The sequence below is a fragment of the Haliotis rubra genome, unplaced genomic scaffold, assembly GCF_003918875.1.
Source record: "Haliotis rubra isolate DU_JTF1 unplaced genomic scaffold, ASM391887v1 Scf129, whole genome shotgun sequence".
NCBI lineage: Eukaryota > Metazoa > Mollusca > Gastropoda > Lepetellida > Haliotidae > Haliotis > Haliotis rubra.
In genome coordinates this window covers 842,474-862,629 of record NW_025765214.1, presented here as the reverse complement: position 1 = coordinate 862,629, position 20,156 = coordinate 842,474, and the positions used below count along the sequence as shown (strand labels likewise).

The window sequence follows — 20,156 nt, the reverse complement described above, 5'->3', positions numbered from 1 at the left end:
TTAACTATATATTTGCAGCAATCTCCTAAAGCCTAAATGTCAAGATTTAAAAGAATTATTGTGGCGATAATCTTAACTCCTTCATATATATTATTGATCAGTGTCTCATATCAAACATTGAACTGTTTGAATTTGGTTTGGATTATATATTCCGTTTCTAATGTCAGCCATAACGACATTGCTAGAATGTGGTACTCAACGGGAAGTACATTCGAGTAAACACTATCGGAAAGATTGATGTATTTCCATAAAGAACGTTTATCGAAAACAAACACTACTAATGTGGAGGCTTTAATTTGCTTGGCAAATAAACCTGTGATCAAAGGTAACTGATGTTTGCCAGACTTAACACGTTTCATGTACGGAGAGCGTGTCATTTCTGGTTTGATAGCAAGAAGGAATTATTCCCAAGAAGTATCGTCACGTATTACGTTCCTGTTACGTTTACTCAAGTTGTTTATTGGTAAAAGGTTTTCCTCAATTACACACAGCACCGGAGCCAACATCTGATGTGCCTGATCCATCGGGTCTTTATGATTTACGTTAATACAAGTTATGGTAAAGGAAAAGCTGGAGCAAAAAAAATTGTAAGTGCTTCCTTAAACACTTGTGATAATGCGATTGCTGTTCGTGTCTCTGTCCGCAACATCAGCAACAGCAAACACACCTCGTTTTATGTCAGTTTGTATTAGCAGAGGCTTTGATGGTATTTCAGTTATGTCATGGCGTGTCAACTTTGTTTAAAGAACGCCCTAAGTGGCGCAGTTCTTATACGTTTCTTAATTGCGTGAAAACAATTAGTACGGGCACATGTACGATGCCGACAAACCTGATAATGTTATCAAGACGAACCATTGATTCGATTAAAGGTGTTACCAGATGTGCAAGACATGCGTGCCCTTTTAGCAAACACCTGGTGTCATCACGGATTTTCAGTGGTCAATTCACAGCTGTTTTGCCCTTTACACAAAATTAAATCTAATTTTGAGGATTATCAAGACTGCGTATTCTGTTGCGCTGATGTAAATCTGTATGTCCTTTCGAAAGACCTCCGACGACTCGGCCGCATATGCTCCATGCCCCGCTTAGTTGTATGTCAAAAAGCACTTCGTAAGTCAAGGGCGGTGGGGGTAGCCTCGTTGTTAAAACGTTGACTCGTCACAACGAAGACCCGAGTTCGATTTCCCACAAGGGTAAATTGTGTGAAGCCCATTTCTGGTGTCCCCCGCTTTAATATTGCTGGAATATTGCTAAACGCGGCGTAAAACTAAACTCACTCACTCACTTCCGGTGAGTCTAGGCAACTAGCTCAATAACACGATACAGTGATACGTACTGTGTCACTTGATTAATACAACCTGTAGCACTACTACAACGGTGGAAGGTAATAATCGAATATAAACCTGGGAAACTAGTGAAGGAAGTCTTGAGCAAAGATTCCCTGACCCAATCGATCCGTTGTCTACGACGCTTACCACAAATAAGGTTACTTGGAAAGTTTCATCCTGGAATTACAATGAGCATCAGTAAAATGGAGCATCACAGAGTGAGTGAGTGAGTATGGTTTTACGCCGCTTTTAGCAATATTCAAGCAATTCCACGTCGGATACACCAGAAAAGGGCTTCACACATTGTACCCAAGTGGGGAATCGAACCCCGGTCTTCGGCGTGACGACGAACGCGATAACCACTTGGCTACCCCACCGCCCAGCATCACAGAGAAAATACTTTTACTGTAGACATAGATATGCACTTAAAACCTACTTTGAAATTGCAAAATGAAATGTATGGTCCATATTAACATTGCAAATATTACCTTTACAACACGAACTTGAATTCTCCTTGGGCAAATGTTCTTTATTGATTATGACCATAATTTAAATGCAAAAGGTTTAATGCAATTCCGAGGAGAGTGTAAGAAAATGAAGACCCGGATGTCTTGAGATTCCATGTTTGGTTCTTCATCATTGCGTTTCCGCCAGATGACATTATTATATTTGTTGTTTTGGAGAAAAACAGCCACAGGAATTTCAAACTCGCGCATTTCGTGATAATAACTCAATTTCGATAAACCGCGGGTTCCTGTGTCTGCAGTGTTGCACATTTCGTAATAACACATCAAGTCAATGACAATGTGAAGTATTCTTGGGTTTCCTAATAATGATGAAAATACTGATAATTTTGTATGCTACTCCGCCATTTAATGACTCTTAAATGCTTACGCAGCTGCACAACGCCCTCGTTGAATTCAATTGAAGAAGTGAAAAAGGTACTCATTTCAATAGATGAGATTACTTTCAGAGGACATACGGTACAGACAATACGTCCGTTTGAACAATGAATATCCACGCCATACTGTCGGTGCAAAAAACCAAAACCTTGACCAAATTTACCCAAGGTCATTGTTCCAGAACGAAACGATAATGGCCATGCCCGACAAGATGCATCTCTACGCGCACGTACACAAATGGTGGCCCTATAGAAGTATAAGCCCAAGTATACGCCCAATAATGTTTCAATATCTGTAAGATGATCTAGGTTAGTATGTGTATACTCTATATGCTGGCAGAACACTTTTATCTAACGTACACACATTGTATAAAGAAGTATAAGAACAAGAATGTTTCAATGTCTATAAGGCTGGTATAGGTTTGTATGTGATGGCCTCACTCCATACATGGTCACAACACTCACATTTAATGGAGAAAAATATTTAGTGCCAATGACCATTCTCTACGCACGTAAGAATGTCACTGACGTTTACGGCATCGCACGGCATCAAAATGTTAATACCTTACTGCATGCACTGTGTTTTATGATAAAAAGGAGTGGTGGCACGTGGTGAGTGAGTTTAGTTTTACGCCGCTTTCAGTAATATTCCAGCAATATCACGGCAGGGGACACCAAAATGGGCTTCGCACATTGTACCCATGTAAGGAATCAAACCCAGGTTTTCGGTGTGACGAGCGAACGCTTTAACCACTAGGCTACCCCATCGCCCTTAATAAAAAGGAACAAATACTAGTCGGTAATACCATGCCATGAACTTGCTACAGACTAGTTCTTGAAGATCCAGTGTCCAGTTGTATTAATTAAGGCAACCGTAAATCAATCATGTGACCATATTCAGTTGTTATCATATAAACCCAACATAAATCACGTGAACATATTCTTGTGTTATCATAGAAACAGTACCTGGCATCATTAACACAACCAAGGTATGATAGTATCGTCTACTGGCCCACGGATGTATTAAGGTGCATTTCTCTGGAGAAGGCATTCCTTTGATCCTGCTCTCATATGGAGTCTGTCACGCACGAGGAAGACGTCGAATTACACGCTGAATGATTGGGTACCGGGCTCTGCTGAGTATCGGTGTTACTTAGGCACGGCACAGACACTGATCACGAATTACAAACAATACCAACATTCACTTACGTTTTCCTTGATCATTGACGCCAAAACCAACCAGAGACTTCACAATGGCGTTCTTCGACGGGCATCTACCCTAACTGGCTGTGAGTAATCGATGAAGTATTATCATTTTATCCCCGCAGGTGATACAAGAGAGATGAGTTTCATTACATTTTACCACTGTTGAGAAATAAACTCAGACTTACGTAGTGACCAGCAAATGAGTCAACTAGAACTGTACCCCACCCACCCCACCCCCGATTCATGTCAAGAAAGACTTAAAACATAATGTGTCGTGTACAAAAATCAATGAAAAAAATGTTAATTTTCATATTTGTAGTAGGTATGGGAAATTGCTTACAAGACATAAATGTATTCACAATTTCTGATCATCGAATATGTCTATAAGTTGAATACATATTGTTCCTGTTCGGAAGCACGTACATGTCTGGTAGGGAAACATCTTCTCATTTCTAATAAATGTAACGTCCCGTTTGTGAACCAACTTCACTTCACTTCAATCTCAGGACAGCTTTTTCAAACGAAAGCAACCCCTATCTACCTGATTCCATCCATAACTTAAACAATCGTCGGAGTTATCGAAATGTTCTATGTCAGACACATAGTTATCAGCAATAGTACAGCATACCACAATCAGTAAGTTGTTGGTATTGTTCGCCCCGAGCCACTCATTCATGTCATTGTCTTTGAAGAACAAACCTTGGCTATGTGTACTGTGTGTAAGCGCTGGCCTCGCTATGCATGCTATTGTCCTAGCATCATGATAAGCATACACAGGAATGTTCTTCATTTACTTCAAAACAGATAAACAACGCATCTGACGCTGATGCAGACATATGTGCATATGATGAGGGTAGACAAGGACTACAATTGTCAGCCATCATTTTTTCTCTCGGTTGTTTAAGGCCACACTCAGCAACATTCCAGCTATGTGGCGGCGGTCTGTAAATAATTGCGTCTTGACCAGACAGTTTAGTGATCAATAGCATAATCATCGATCTACGCAACTGGGATACGATGACATGTGTCAACCAAGTCAGCGAGTCTGACTACACGATCCCGTTAGTCGCCTCTTACGACAAGTATGGGTTGCTGAAGACTAATTCTAACCTGGATCTTCACGGGTTGTCAGTCATCAGAACAGTTCAAATGGCAGGGCTGATTTGGGACACGACCTACCAACATGTTTCCAAACATAAGTATTGAAGTTTGATTAATAAGAAATCATGTGTAACATGACTGATTATATATTCATATTTCTGTATAACACACACACACACACACACACACACACACACCACCTTTCAAATAGACTTGTTGAAACGCACTGCCATACACACAACGGCAATAAAATACTCAGTCTATTTATAAGACATTTCTGCATGTAACAACATTGATCAACCACTGTTCCGTATTATGTCCCAATTCCAAGGGTCTTTGAACACCTTCATTACAGTCTTGTTTTCAGAGTGACATATACAAGAACACTCCCTGACACGTAATAATCCTATGTAAAGAACGTGGGCTCACCGCCTACGGTATTGCTGTATAATGCACTTGGCATACTGTTTTGTATGGATGGTTTTCATCTTGACTCTTGCTTGCGGTAACACCAAGCATTTCCAGGAGTATCTAGATCTCCTGCTAATTTTCATTTCCGCTCCCATTTTACAGAATTGAGAATGGTCCGTTTCGTAGCTCTGATACTGAAGGAAAATACGTGTAATCTGTGACATAGTTAGAATAATACCTACTACTTTGGTTATAGATTTCGGGTATCATCTGTATTCCGATGTCATCACGTAACTTTGGAAAATGTATCACTTTACATCTATTACTGAACTTTGTCTTTTGCTCGGGGTCTGTGTTCATGTGTACACTGTAAGTTAAATGTGGTCTGTGACTTAAAGAATCCAATATCCGGTATTTTGCCATGTTCCAGATATAACGTTGGTGTTTTATAGTTCTTAACAGAAATGAATTCATCGACGCAGACTGGGAGTAATGACGCCTGAGTTTAGATGTGTGTTTAACATATTTATCTTCATGCACGTAATCGTGTATAATTTATCACCATGCCCTGTTATCATATGTTTGCCACCACATGATCAAACTGGTATATACGTTGAAATATCTATATCAGGCAAATATTACTTCGGAAAATCTATCGTTGACAATAAGTCTACAATTATGGAAGTGGTTTTAGATGTTTTTGTTAGCTCACTCATGTACTATGAAATGGAAAATTTCATTAAACAATATCAGATTTAATCAGATACACTAATCCTATTATCAAGTTAATGTACAATGATTTCGAGATCATTAACAGGATTACGTACACGTGGTTATAGAACGGGTTTTAGATCTCCTGTCATGTTATAGAATCTTAAAAGGATAATTTCCATAAAATGCGGAATGAGGCTAAATTTGGAAGTAATAAAAAATAACATGATTGACAACATAATTTTGTTTGAAATTAGGAGTTCAGCATTTGCTGTGGATCTGTCGACGATTGTGAGATTATTGGCGTCTTATGGAGATTTTAACGCGATTTTTCGCCCAAACACTAATGAAAAAGCCTCTTGTGTACAAAACATAACAGATAGTATTGAAAATGAAACGTCTTTGAAAGAAGTACATGGACATGGAAAGAACAAATGTGTAAATTCTGTATACTCTGAGGTCATAGTTTGCTAAGATTCTTATATTTTATACATCATAACATGACGTATATGATGAAGAGTGAGCGAGTGAGTAAGTGAGTTTAGTTTTACGCCGCTTTTAGCAATATTTCAGCAATATCACGGCGGGGGACACCAGACATGGGCTTCAAACATTGTACCCATGTGGGCAATCGACCCCTGGTCTTTAACCACTGAGCTACCCCATAGCCCCTCGAAACATGACGAAAACTAGCAATGCATTACTAACATGACAACGTCAGTCTGTCAAAGACGACACGGATGCCATTGTGTTCTTATATACCCTTTTCATTATTCTGTAGCCACATTATGCAAAGGACGCTTTCTGTATGGTAAGTATACCAGTTTGACATATCGATGTACGTAAGTATATATACAGATACGTATTAATATACTGTCTACACTATACTATACGTGTGACATTCCATCTGCCTAAAACAACTTTTGCTGTTGTTGGTGAATTCAGTCCTTCTGTTTTCTTGGCGGTCTATTTGGCCAGGATAGGTTGCATCCTCTGGGAGTGTAAGTGTACATGTGAATACATCATCCATTAGATAACAATGAATGTACACAATTATGTCACTGCGTTCTTAATAGTACATGTATATACATAGATTTTCAAAATTATCCTTCAAAGAGACACGTTAGTAATGCGATTATATGTAATAGAAGAATAGGAGAGAAATTGTCTGAAAGCTAGCGTTTGCTTTTAAAGACTGCTGTTGTAGCATTTCAAATAAGAAAGATGCGTTTGTCTTGTAAATTCCCTGATGACCAGGGCCCCGTTTCACAAAGCGATCGTAGCGCTAAGATGATCGTAACTCCCATACTTTAACATAGACTTACGACAGTCGTAGCGCTACGATCGCTTTGAGGAACAGGGCCCTGGTGTCAGCCTTTGAGTCACAGCATGTTATAATTGTATTGGATGATTGCATTAAGCCTGGTTTCGGTAACACCACTTCAGCTTTACCTTGGCAGTAATTCGAAATAAATTATTTTTCAAAACGTTTGTAGTTTGGACATAACACTGAGACAATCTATGATGCGTGCCTGAGTTAGTTATTTACACGTGTGCAGTGTGTTGGTATTTTGGTAGATAATGTCTTTTTTAGTTGTGTTTTCTTAAATTGCAATACTTCCATTTTCTGTGCATGTAGTAATAGTGAGTGAGTGAGTGTGTGTGTGTGTGTGTGTGAGTGAGACTCTTACAAGTCTGAGTGAACACAGATTTTGAGTTGGTATACCAGTAACGAATTTTGTGTGTATGTGTGTGTGTGTGCGTGTGTGTGTGTGTGTGTATTCTGCTCCTATTAGTCTATCTGATCAGTTTTCTGGTCATCATGGTGTCAGAGTCACAGCACTGCTGACTGCGGCAGGAAACAACCATCACTAATAATTGACTGACTGAATATGGTTTTACACCGCTTTCAGCAATATTCCAGCAATATCACAGCGAGGGACACCAGAAATGGGCTTCACGAATTGTACCCATGTGGGGACTAATAATTGAAAAAATACATAATTCAACCGTGGCTTTACAGAGAGTCGGGTCTTCAGGGAAACGTCACATTCATTACAAAGACAATGAAACTGTTTGGTTCCTGATGTGTCCTCGAACATCTCAGCGCTATGATTATCGAAATTCACATTCTTCATAAGAACAGGAGAAAGTTTGATTATGTCAAGTCATAAGATTGTTCAACTGCTCAGAGGGGCTTTGTTTTTTCCCTCGATCACTGGATGCCAGTCTCAACAGCACATCGTATTATCACTCTCACCTCTTGCAGCCACTAGGCGCACCGAGTTAATGTGGCTTTCCCATCCTTACGAGATACCCATTCACAGCTGGGTGGACTGGGACACATAGTCACAGTAATTTGTCCAAGTGTACTGCACGTTGCTGTACCCGCAACTAGGTGTTTGCATGTATTCATGTGGCCACCATCTGGTCATATACCAACTGATTCGTGGGTTCTTTTATGGTTGTGACAACACTGAAAGAGTCTACACACAAAGTTGACTCCAAGGGTTTTACACCCGGTCACAGGTGTGGGACCACTAGCCTGGCATCTTAGCCAGCTCGCCCACCGTGCCCCCTACTTTCCGACTATAAACGGGATTAACAGTTGTCACTAAAACGCGATGACCATGTAGACAGGTTCAGGGAGCTGTTTTACAAGTTGGTGCCAAGGTCGTTCAAGATGTGTGCAATGTTGGGCTTCCTCGTGGATGACAAATATGTGGGACCTGGGGTATGAGGAAAGGGTTAGATGTCCCTATGGACACCGGGCGGCCTCAAGTACTTCCTGTTCTGTTTCCCTGTCATACGTGTCGGAATGATCCGGTATGGTTCGTTATTTGCCAAATAGCGTAAGCCCCTTTCAGTGACTTACCCATCTGGGCTGGAGGGAGCAGTTGGTCAATGTTTCGTGTTTGGATTTGTACATAGGGATGAGGAAAAACAAATTGTCCTAATGGGCTATTTGACAGGAGTGATGACTTCGGCTTTCCATTTGTCTCAAGAGAGGTTCCATCAGTCTATGTGAGCATGCTATTTCTGCAGTTATTTCCAAGAGCGCCGTACGACGTAGTTGCTTATTGAACATTTTATACCTTAGTAAACATTTTAAAACGTTTTATGGTTTATGTCTGTTGAACATTTCAAAATTTGACGCATTAATGACACTTGTTGTTTGGTGCGGTTACCTGTTTTTACTTGCGCCGTATGTGTCGACTGGCTTGGCCGTCTATGTGTTTGGAACACTTGCTGCATTCTCGGAGGCCCTTCCGACGATTGACTGGTTTCGTTCCTGATGATTTATGGATGCATGCTTATGGTATGGGCAGAATGGTACTGGTGCAGTTACTGCTTTTGGCGGCGAGTTCTTGTGGGGCTTGACATGGAAATTCCTATGGTGGTAGCGCCGTGAGCCACTTCTGGAATGGGACCTTAGTCTTATTAGGTATCGGCTCCATAGGAATCAACTATAGTGCAATTATTTGCTTTCATTTTCACAATGATTCCCAGGAGAAATACTTGTCAACAGCTCAAGCACATTCAGTAACTTGTTGTCCCTATACGACTGCAGGGAAGTTGAAACCGCATCCTTGTTTGCCTCAGACTAAAGATATTAGTTGACAGTTCCTATGGGGCAGTCGTTTGAATATTCATACTTTAAATTGCTCAGAAGGGGAAGTACAAGAGACCAGTGTACTGGTATGGGACGATTAGTGCTTGGTAATCCCTTAAGTGCGCACACGTCAAGTTTAAATATCGATACGAAATTACCAACAATATTTATGCTTGGGAATTCATTAAACATTTACAATGAAGCATTAATTCTAATTTATGACATGCATCAAAATATTATCCTGATTATCCTACATACAATGCACGAGCACAAACGTTAGCGATCTGACCCACTCAGCCATCGCTACCTCTTGTCGAAGGAGGTGACAAGAGGTGCCGTTGGAAGCCGCTGTAGCTGCTTTGAAATCGCAGTGACTGAGTGGGTCTGAGTTTGGGTTTGAATCCTGGATGGGTCTCAACCCCCAAATAGTACTACAGCCTCTATTTTACTGCTCAAGTGTAATCCCAAATATAGCATTCATATACTTTCAACCACTTTCGAAAAGGTATTACCCGTGAAGGTCCGGGTTGGAATATTGATCTTCAGTAACCCATGCTTGTCGTAAGATGCGACTAACGGGATCGGGTGGTCAGGATCGGTGGCTTGGTTGACAAATGTCATCGGTTCCCAATTGATGCTCATGATGTTGATCACTGGATTGTCTAGTCCAGACTTGATTATTTACAGACCGCCGCCATATAGCTGGAATATTGCTAAGTGTGGCGTAAAACAAAACTCACTCACTCACTAAAAGGTATTGTGCATTCACTCAGTTCTCTATGACTTCGTATCTGCGATTTCATCTCCACTTATGGGTATGAGTAAAGTTTGGGTTTGAGAGTTGTGGCTATGGGTGGTACTGAAAGACTATTCCTGTTAGAAGAAGACATCATCAGTTAATCTTTGATAATACCAGTGGGGATAGTTTAACGATGTGATCACAGTTCTCGTGACGATCAGAGTCTTAAAGGCACTTCCGTGTATGCTCACAGTGGCCTCCCTTGACAGATCACATGGCCAGTGTCATTACTCAATGTCAGTGAAACTATTGATCAAATCCATGCATGGCAGAGTGCATCGCAGCATTGGTGTCTTTCAACTGGCAGATGTAATTCTGTGCATAGTTCCATATGGGTGCGCTGTTTATGAGCAGCTATCTTACATAAATAGTACAATCTGACACATAGCGCTGTATTAAGTTAATTAAGTTCATTCATGATTAGTTGTGCAGAAAATATGTTGTTGTTTCCTCAGTGACGTACCAAACAATGTTCAATTAAGTTACTTGGTGTTTCCCTGCCTTTCGCTCAGTATTCAGGGGAATGACACAAACACTGGTCCGCTTGGAGTCAGTACACTGGATCCATCCATCTTGAACTGTGGCGAGGGATGCTGGTGTTTATGTGATTTGTGTCTGTGTGTGTGTTTTGCTCTTGCGGGCTGATGAGGATGTACAGTGAGAGCTCACTGTGATCCGTCGCCACAGTTCAAGATGGATGGATCCAGTCATACACATAAAGGTGGAGACTGAGTAAGAATATACTCCGAAAGGTCATGTCCATCAAAATATAGAAGTTGACATCCATAAATTCTGTTGCCCAAATACATGTATATTACATTGTCGTACTTGCATAGTCAACACAGTCTTACAAGATAAATGTCAGTTTTGGTCTGTAAGACAAATGACGTGGTCTAGATTGGGGCAAAAACAATGACATAAACACCAGCATGCAGAGGTAAGTATAACTTTGGGATCAATGATGTTAACTTACGTTATTTCTTCTATTTTCAGGTCGTTCAAACTCTAAATCTATACACAATTCCGCTGACTCACAGCTCATAGCAAGAAGAAAAGTTGCGAAGATGTTAATGGCAATAGTTGGGATCTTCTTCGTGTGCTATCTTCCTCTTAATTTGTTGTTCGTTGCCAGGTAAGATCATTAATGTGCAGAGATATGTGTATGTGCGTGTGCGTGTGTATGTGCGTGTGCGTGTGCGTGTGCGTGTATATGTATGTTTAGGTTTCTATGTGTGTTTTACGCCTCACACAGCGATCTTGAAGGGTTTAAACTGTATCTCGGCGAACTTATTCCTTGGCCAAATGCTAAAAAAGTCCCTATCATTAAGGATCTCTCAGCAGCAGTAAAGGTGTTATCCAGTAATTAGTACGACACCTCCTACTCTTTAAAAGTCCTTGTCGATATGGAACTAGCCACAGAATGTATCAGGTTACTAAAAGCAAACAAGGTTTACCCCACTGTTGAAACAGTGTCCACGTGTTCATAGGCCATCCGCAGTATTTACCACATGGCTTAATGGACGGTGACAAGCACTGGTGTTCAACATGGTCAAGATATACATATGGGTGATAAAGCCGGGTGTATCATATTACCTGATTTTGACAATCTCTGCATTTGGCCAAAGAGTAAACTAACATTATAACCTAATAGCCACGCAGTCGGAGGACAATGAAACGTCATCTACTCATCAATACCATCCACACCAATACGTTACGACCAGCATATCTTCCTGGGGTCCAATTCTAACCAAAGTCATGGAAATTGGGCTTGGTGCCTAGAACTATAACATGATGTATCGTTTCAAAGAGGGAACGTTCATTGTGAACCAGGTGCAGATGAAGACGCTATTGGGTGAACCATTTTTTAAATGAAAATATAAGCAGGAAAAGATATTCATCTTTGAGCATAATTTCACCATATATATACCTTCAGGTATATTACGTATCTTCAAAAAAATTAATTAGGACATATTAATTATTAGGTTGGTATTACATACATCTGGGTTTATAGTAACGAACGCGTGTTATAAGAATGTGTCTTTTAAGCTTGGAAAAGGCTGCACAATCCTTTATACAATCCTGCAAGAAATAACCAGGTTTTCATGAGCAAAATATGTTCTACGCTAAGTATCCACTGACTATGTAACTATAGAAAAGCTTCATTATTCCCTTTATGTCGCGCAATATCCCTGCTGACCCAGCATTCGGGATATGAATTTCACTTTGAGTAACAAGCTACCATGCTCTGACTTCGAAGATGTCAGGAGAACGTTGCTAGACACTTCCTCAAAGGTTGTTTGACCAGGGTTAAACATTCATGAAAGTATGAAGCTATCATTTCTTTACATTAGAAAATATATGGTACAGTATGGTAGTACAGGTAGATGTATCAGTAACAACGATGATGTCCGATGCAATGCTGTCTTAAGACTTGTAACATGTTACCTTGTTTTTTCTGGTAAAAGGTGAGTCGTATTTGCATGTGTTTGTGATAGATGCAGCCGAGTGTGCGGGATACGCTCCCCTTTCATAAACATCTAGCATCAATACAGTTTAATAGCGAATAATTTGCATATGCTCATGATATAATGAAACGGACACTGCCTTTAACATGTATTTCGTGTGATAATGCGGAATCATTTTCGTTTTTTTCACTTTTCGTAAATTGCATTATCATTTTAATGTCCCAGTTCTTCAATATCAGAATATGTTCTGTCAAATGTAAAAGTTAAGCATCTTATATGCACGCTCATGTGTATGGGCAAGCTGATGGACCGCCTCATCGCGCTATTGAGCTCGTATCTCTATTGACTGTTTCAGAACTTGTCCAGTGAAGGATATTGATTTCAATCAAGAACGTAATATTTGTCAAGCGTTTGCGTCAACAGTAAAACTATCGTGCTAAATCGTCTTTTGAACCTCGTCAAATTTCAAAAGTATCTCCTCGAAAAGGAAATCTTGTTATCACAATTTAAATCAATATAATCGTTATAAACCGTACAGAGAAACTTGTCAAAATTCAAAAGTATCTTCTTGAAAAGGAAATCTTGTTATCACACTTTTAATCGATTCTATCCGTCTTTTTCAGATTTACTAATCTGCTTGGGAAGGCAGGAGAAGACTCGAACCTTCTCCCCGGCATCTTTCTCTTCTCTCATTGGTTGTGTTACTTCAACAGTGCCATCAACCCGGTTATTTACAATTTCATGAGTGGTAAGGATACAATTCATCATCATTCATCCTATGAACACTTATGGAGTAATTAAGTTTGGTTTTACAACGTGTTTAGGAATATTCCAGCAATATCACGGCGAGGGACACCAACATGGGCTGCACACATTGTACCATGTGGGGAATCGAACCCGGTTCTTCGGCGAATGTTTTAACCACTAGGCCAACCGCCGCCCTAAACATAATCAATTGCAAGTTCAAACAAAATAATCGAAAACGTGTACAATTTACCAATAGGAAATAGACAGTCTGTACAATGAAGTATACTGGTGGAAGGTATCGGCACATCCCTAAACAAAACCATCGACTCTGTTATATCATTCTTCATGTGCAATGATAATGGAAAAAAACTGCAGATTTTCCCAATAGTAAATAAACAATCTGTAACATGAATTATACCTGTGACATGTACAGGCATGTATGCCAATCTTTTGAAGCGCTAAGAACATCATAAGGCAGTCACCGACCTTGCACCGGTTACCGTAAAATATACATGAGGACAATACAAAGGAAAGTCACATTTACCGCGCCACATTTAAGCGTCTATACTCGCCTCACGGCGGCTAGTAAACCTCAGACACGAAATAAAAAACTGTAGACAACTTGGCAAAGCCACGAGAAGCATACCCGGACTCTCTTAATATTGAATACGGTTTGTGTTAAAAGACAGTTTCCGATGACATTTTACAAAAACAACCATTTTGGGACAGGATTTAGAAAATACATTGACCATGAACACCGATATGTCTAATATTTTCATTAACATGATCTTGGTTGAGGGAATAATGCTCATTTTCTGTTTGGATTAACGTAAAGATAGCCTAAATATCATTCCCCAATGCGTTTCATCCCGTGATACAACTGTCAATCAAATGCAAGTGGATTAAGAATAACTCGTTTACTGCTTTGCTGAATCCTCGGGATGTTCATATTGAATTGATGTCAGCCAGTAGTTCAGCAGACTGTCCCTGACTAATGCATCGATCAATGTTCCAATTAAAGTTCACCTTTAAGTCACGAGAAACCATTTCTTCAGTACAGACCTATTTCAAACATAAACAAATCTCAATTTGGTAATTTCAGCAACATGGCTAACCGTTAATTAGTTTGCTCTCAAATCCTATCAATTGTAACTGTTTGGGATTGTTAATTCTCTCAAACTGGTTCGAAAATTAGGCCAATTAGAGACGTTAGTGGCACCTAAACGTCTTGTCGAAAGCTACGGACTCTACCGTGGGTTGCTGGGAGTCTACGGTTCTAATATGCCGTTAATTGCACATTTGAACACAATTTTAGACCAACAAGCCCAAGAAAGTGGTTATACAGTACACGACCCCTATAAATGGCAAGGAAATATGTTGATATCAAACAGCTTTTATACATGTCCGATCCATCTCGAGTAATGATATTGATTATTGACGTATACTTCTTATATTGAATAGACGTATGCAATCATCTGGGTTCATGCATTAAATTATTTATGTAACCTATGGTATATTCAATTCGCAATCTTTAAAGACGAATTCAGATGGGACATAGGACTTAAATATTGACCAAAATGTGTCGGATGAGGGATATTTTGGTCAAATTTTCCCAATGTGTTAATGGCTGAACTCACTTCTGCACAGTGGCCTTTATGACAGTATTTATGTCATGGATTTAAACCTGTTCTCTTCAGTAATTACGTGTAGTGTTTTATCGAAACGAATGCTAATAAAATAGGTCTGTTACAGACTGTTGAGAAACAAATAGCCTTCCAAAAACTGGATATTTACAAGGTGTGTTTACTTTTAGTGAAGGTTTTCGTTTTCACTAAGTAAACATGGACTTTTTGCTGAAACATATCTAGTCTTTTCACACCCATGAATGCAAAATGGTCGTTTCACTCACAGGCCCTCGTGTCTTTGCAATGATTAAAGATTAAAATAAATAATTTGAGATGATCCCTGACTCGAAATGTTTTCAGTGCTGTGTAGCATTTCGAGTCGGGGGTCATCTCAAATGTCTTATGTTTTTTTAACATCTTTAATCCTCGCAAAGACACGAGGGCCTGTGGTTTCACTGGCATCATGAAAATATGCAAGTCTGGACCACAAAACTAAAGTGACTGATTTGTGTGTTGTTTAACGCCCGCATCCAGCAGTATTCCAGCAATATGGCGGCGGTCTATAAATAATCGAGTCTGGACGAGGCAGTCCAATAATCAACAGCATGAGCATCTATCTACGCAATCGGGATACAATGACATGTGTCAACCAAGTCGATTCCGTTGGGCGCCTTTTAAGAACAATAGTTGAATGGGCGAACTGATAAAACATGTATTCCTTCACAATAGGATGTAGGGTGTTTTTGTCAGAATGTATATTCATAGGTTAGTGAATTCATGTCCATATGGGAAGCCCAATTCTGGTGTCCCTCGCCGTGATGTTGCTGCAGTATTGCTAAAAGCGGCGTAAAACCATAGAGTTACTCACCCACTCATGTCCACGCGGTCTTATAGCGGAGGCTAAACAAATATTGGTTCAGTTTAAGCCGCTATGATTCAAAAAGCTGAAATACTGCCAGGAACTTTTAATTTGGTTTTGATGCCATATATCTTTTCCGTCACTCCTTGGTGGTTTGATAATTTGAGTCGAAAAACGTACTTGAAACATGGATTATTTAATTAAAATGTCACGTTCCGGCACATGACAAATTTCCACGTGAATTGAACTCGATTGCTGGCCATTCGGATTCAAGTTTGGGCAGCTGAATGCCAATAAAGAGTATCTGAAATGCCCCATCATTCAGAACATGCCATCGATTTTGTGACGGTATAATTACTGGACTTTATAACACGAAAAGAAATGTTTAGAGCAAAAAGGTGACGTTTGTGTTGTAATTAAGAAATAACGTTGAGGGGGGAGTTATTTATCGCGCAGTGAAACACTACAGGGAGACTGAACCGTGAGGTCAGCAGCCTTGAGTGGCTGTGTGTTCTTCCTGAAGTGTTTTATTGTACGATAAACAACAACCACGACCATGATTCGTCCATTTTTCACGAGAGATATCAGCATTATGTACAGCCAGTTAAGGTTATTAATACAATTTACAAACTTTAAAAAAATTAGCCCGCATTTGAATAACGGTGACTGCGTCAGTATAGTATTATCTTGTCCCTTTTAACAAGAAAAGGGGATGGAGGTGGGGAAGGTGTGTGACGTGGTGTTAAAATTGGAATTTCTTGACTCTTCTCACAATCGCGAAAATTATCGACAACCATTACTCGTCCATCTTCTCTGACTTCAGATTTTAATATTTCAACATCATTGTTCAGGGGTTTTCTTTGTTTGCACACAACATCTAGGACAAAAACACACTACCTTCTCGAATACAAGTTCCCAATTTTCAACGTCGTCCTCTTGCCAGCGTATGTTCGAATTGCGACAAGTCACATCATGATAGGGACTTCATTGTGCTTTTCGATTCATCTCGTAGCTATCTTTTATGACTGATTCAGTGACTTTTTTTTACTGAAAGGTTCTCGTCTTTCAACATATCCGAATCTACTGGATAAATGAAGCATATAACTTGCTCCCAACAATAATATAACCTGCAATCGTTCTCAGTCCGGTTTTTAATAATGGATGTACCTTTGTTACCGCTTTGTTAAAAATGCTGTTTAGGGCTAAACTCGCAACAAAGAGGTATGGAATTGGTATATACAATGCAGGTGGTAACACTCTTGACATGTCACTTATACAGAGAGATCTCGGATTAATATATTAATAATTATACTCTTTTTTTCAGTAAAATTTCGAGATGAGTTCCGTCGTGTTTTTTCCTGTCAGCCCCCTCCTAAAAGCGGTCGGCTCTTTCCCTCCACAACCTGGACGTCATCGGTGAACGGCGGAACGAATTGCTCGGACAAACTGATCGCCAAATCAACGTATAGGTCAACCAAGAACAAAGCTGCCAATGTGTGAATGTCAGGGCGTTTGACCAATACTGCCCCAGAGTACTTGACCGTGGTCAATATTGATTGGACCTTTGAGACGGTTACGCCTTGGTGATTTCAAATCCAGGAATACATATTAGTGCCTCGGCAGAATAGAAGATTCAGTGGGAGAATTACGATAACGGGTTGCGGTAAACCCTGAGGTAATGGAAGATTTCAGGTTGTACTTGTTCTGAAACAAGTCGACGTCACTAGACCTCCTTGAGTGGCATTTGGAAATCCAAAGGGACACCTTGGGTGATTGTTTGAAGCATCAAGGTTAAAGATTTACCGAAGCATAACAACATCAACATCAACTGCTACGTGTTTGGACAATGTGCACATCAGTGATACTAAATACCATTTGAGAATAAGGCTTATGTGCTGACGGACAGTTTTGTCGTATAATCGCAGGATAGATGAAGGGAGTTGTTTTCCGCCTACGTAACAGAACATACAAGTTGTGAAAATTCCCAAATTAACATTATCGGACGACACATGGTCGATCACAATTGCTAAAGGTGCTTATTGAGATTGTGCAGTCTGCCTTGGAGTATGTTGCACGTACCAAGATGAGATGATGTAATATTCAGACCCTCAGACGTACTTAGGAAAGCCTCGAGAACAAATTTGATGTCTCAATAATATTTTACAAGTTTCTTTAATAGTTCACCGAGTAGTTGTAAATATTACCCTTTCATCATGTGTCTGTCCCAATTGGTCATCAAGACATATACTTCCACTATTTGTCATTAAGACCTGGATTCACTATTTCTCAACTTCAGCCGAAGCATCATTAACCCATAGAGTGTTACTCAGGAACTTTGGAGGGTATTGATCCGAAATAGATTTTTCGTTGCAAATCGATTTCTAATTTAGGCCCGTCCTTGTGTGTACTGCTAGACGTTCCTAATGGTATGGGGGTCTTCATCTTTCTAATAGACACCGATTACACCGATGTTCCTTTGTTGGGAGAGTCATCAGGCACAGAAGTTCTTGAGTCATGAATTTTAGTGCTTTTTTTGGCATTACAAAATAGGCGTTCAGTAAAAGAACAGACACCCATAGGCTTTTTGTGTTTTGGACAGAGATTGTATCATGTGAAAGGATTTTGTTGAGTTGAAGTCACTACTGTATGGTCTATGATAAATATACGGATGAGCATTGATGTGAAGTGTAGCTGTAAGTCAAAGCCTCTGTCAAAAGGGAACTTTTGGACAATTATCATCCTGAACCGTAATTGTGCTTGCATCTTTGTGAATCAATGTCTTGTGATGGGTTTCTGCAGATGTAAATATGTACATGAACGCTTCTTCTGACCCTTATGTGTTGTACATAAATAACTGGAACGTTTATTTGGAGCACCTGCACCTGCTTCTCTGTTGCATATGTTACTGACATTATTGGAGCTGGCAAGAACTTGTGATCATGATACTTGTACATTAAAATTGTGTGAAAGTGCAGCTTTGAATATTTCTGCACGAAATTTCGGAATATATCATTGGATGTATAGGGTAATTTTGGTTGAATTATCAACTACTGTATGTACGTCTATTTGACATGCTTGTTTCTAATCATTCCCAATATCATAACCACTTTTGCTTTTATCGTGATTATAGTAACAAGATCCATTTTTCCGCATCATTATGATTGGCAGATTCGCACAAGCGAGAATGAAGTACACCCCGACCGACACGTAACATGCTTCTGGTTGTATGGTGCATATACATACTCTAAACAAATTTATCGTCATGGTAATTAGTAACCTCTGAAAAATTTAGCTTCTTAGGTATTATTAGACATGGAGCAGATCGGCATGTCATCTCTTTCATCGTGGCTGGAATTACGATACCTCAACAGGGTCTGGTAAGTGAGACAGCATGGCCCCTGTTTAGCATGATAATCGATGAATTCTTACCACGATGGCTGAAGTTTGTTTGATCGAGAAGGTCAGAGAAATCTGTTACAGACAGATAAGCCTTAGGAGATAAAATGTCTTGAAGATAAAGAAAAGAATATAGCGTATGTTAATTTTATTTAGGAACATGTTCAGTCAGGTTTGACGATAAATGAGAACTGTTGCATTTTATTAATTTTGGAAGCTTTCGGTCATCCAGGTATGTGGAATGCATGCTTGAACATGTTTTTGTTGTAACCCTGTGTAATATGTTAACATGTGTATGTAGGTTCAGTCATTGATGTACATGTAGCTAGATGTAGTGCTCAAATACAGCACAGAAGGCGTTTGTTTTCATTTACGAGTTACACATCGATTTACTGGCGATATATTTACTGTTTATATCTTTGTTACTGTTGCCTCCGACTTAAACCTGACTGTAGTCGCCATCTTCTTGAAAAAACATTCGGAATAAGAAAATAGGGCTGTGAAAAACGACGTTCCCAGTTCTCAGTTTCAGTAAAGAAATCTGCAAATCACCATGTAATCTGTTTTTAATTGTGACAGATCGTCCATCTCAATCTTCATTATCTTTGAGGTTTCCTGAAAAGCAACATCTACTTTTTGTCCCCACGTCCGCCTCTTTACCGAATGGTTTACGTCAAATAAACAGTTGTCTGAAATGCACTGAATACGAACTGTGTAGTGTTTGTTTATTAAGAGGAGTATAATTAATTATTAAAGGCACACTATTATATTCAACCAGTTTTTGACCAGGGATTTTTACCCAACGCTACATCTGGTGTTATGTATATATGTTCATGAACAGACTTAACAAAGAATACTTGCCAAGAATCTTCATCATTTTGTCTCACTGTGAGATAAATTACGGTGATACAAGCATGCTTTATCTTAACACACTTGACTAATACAGCCTGATTATACGTCCCTTCTATGTGTGTCCTCTAACAATGACGTCACT

At 39.7% G+C, this 20,156-nt stretch overlaps 1 protein-coding gene across 1 annotated transcript in view; it reads left to right on the top strand.

Annotated features, from left to right (window-relative positions):
- Positions 1-18,446, top strand: part of LOC124266947 (orexin receptor type 2-like) — a 49,789-nt gene extending 31,343 nt beyond the window's left edge. The window contains exons 3-5 of the mRNA XM_046701802.1: positions 11,064-11,202; positions 13,159-13,283; positions 17,091-18,446. Of these exons, the coding sequence (XP_046557758.1) occupies positions 11,064-11,202; positions 13,159-13,283; positions 17,091-17,266 (440 nt within the window). The 3' untranslated portion in view covers positions 17,267-18,446. The remainder of the gene's footprint in view (positions 1-11,063; positions 11,203-13,158; positions 13,284-17,090) is intronic.
- Positions 18,447-20,156: the final 1,710 nt, after the last annotated feature.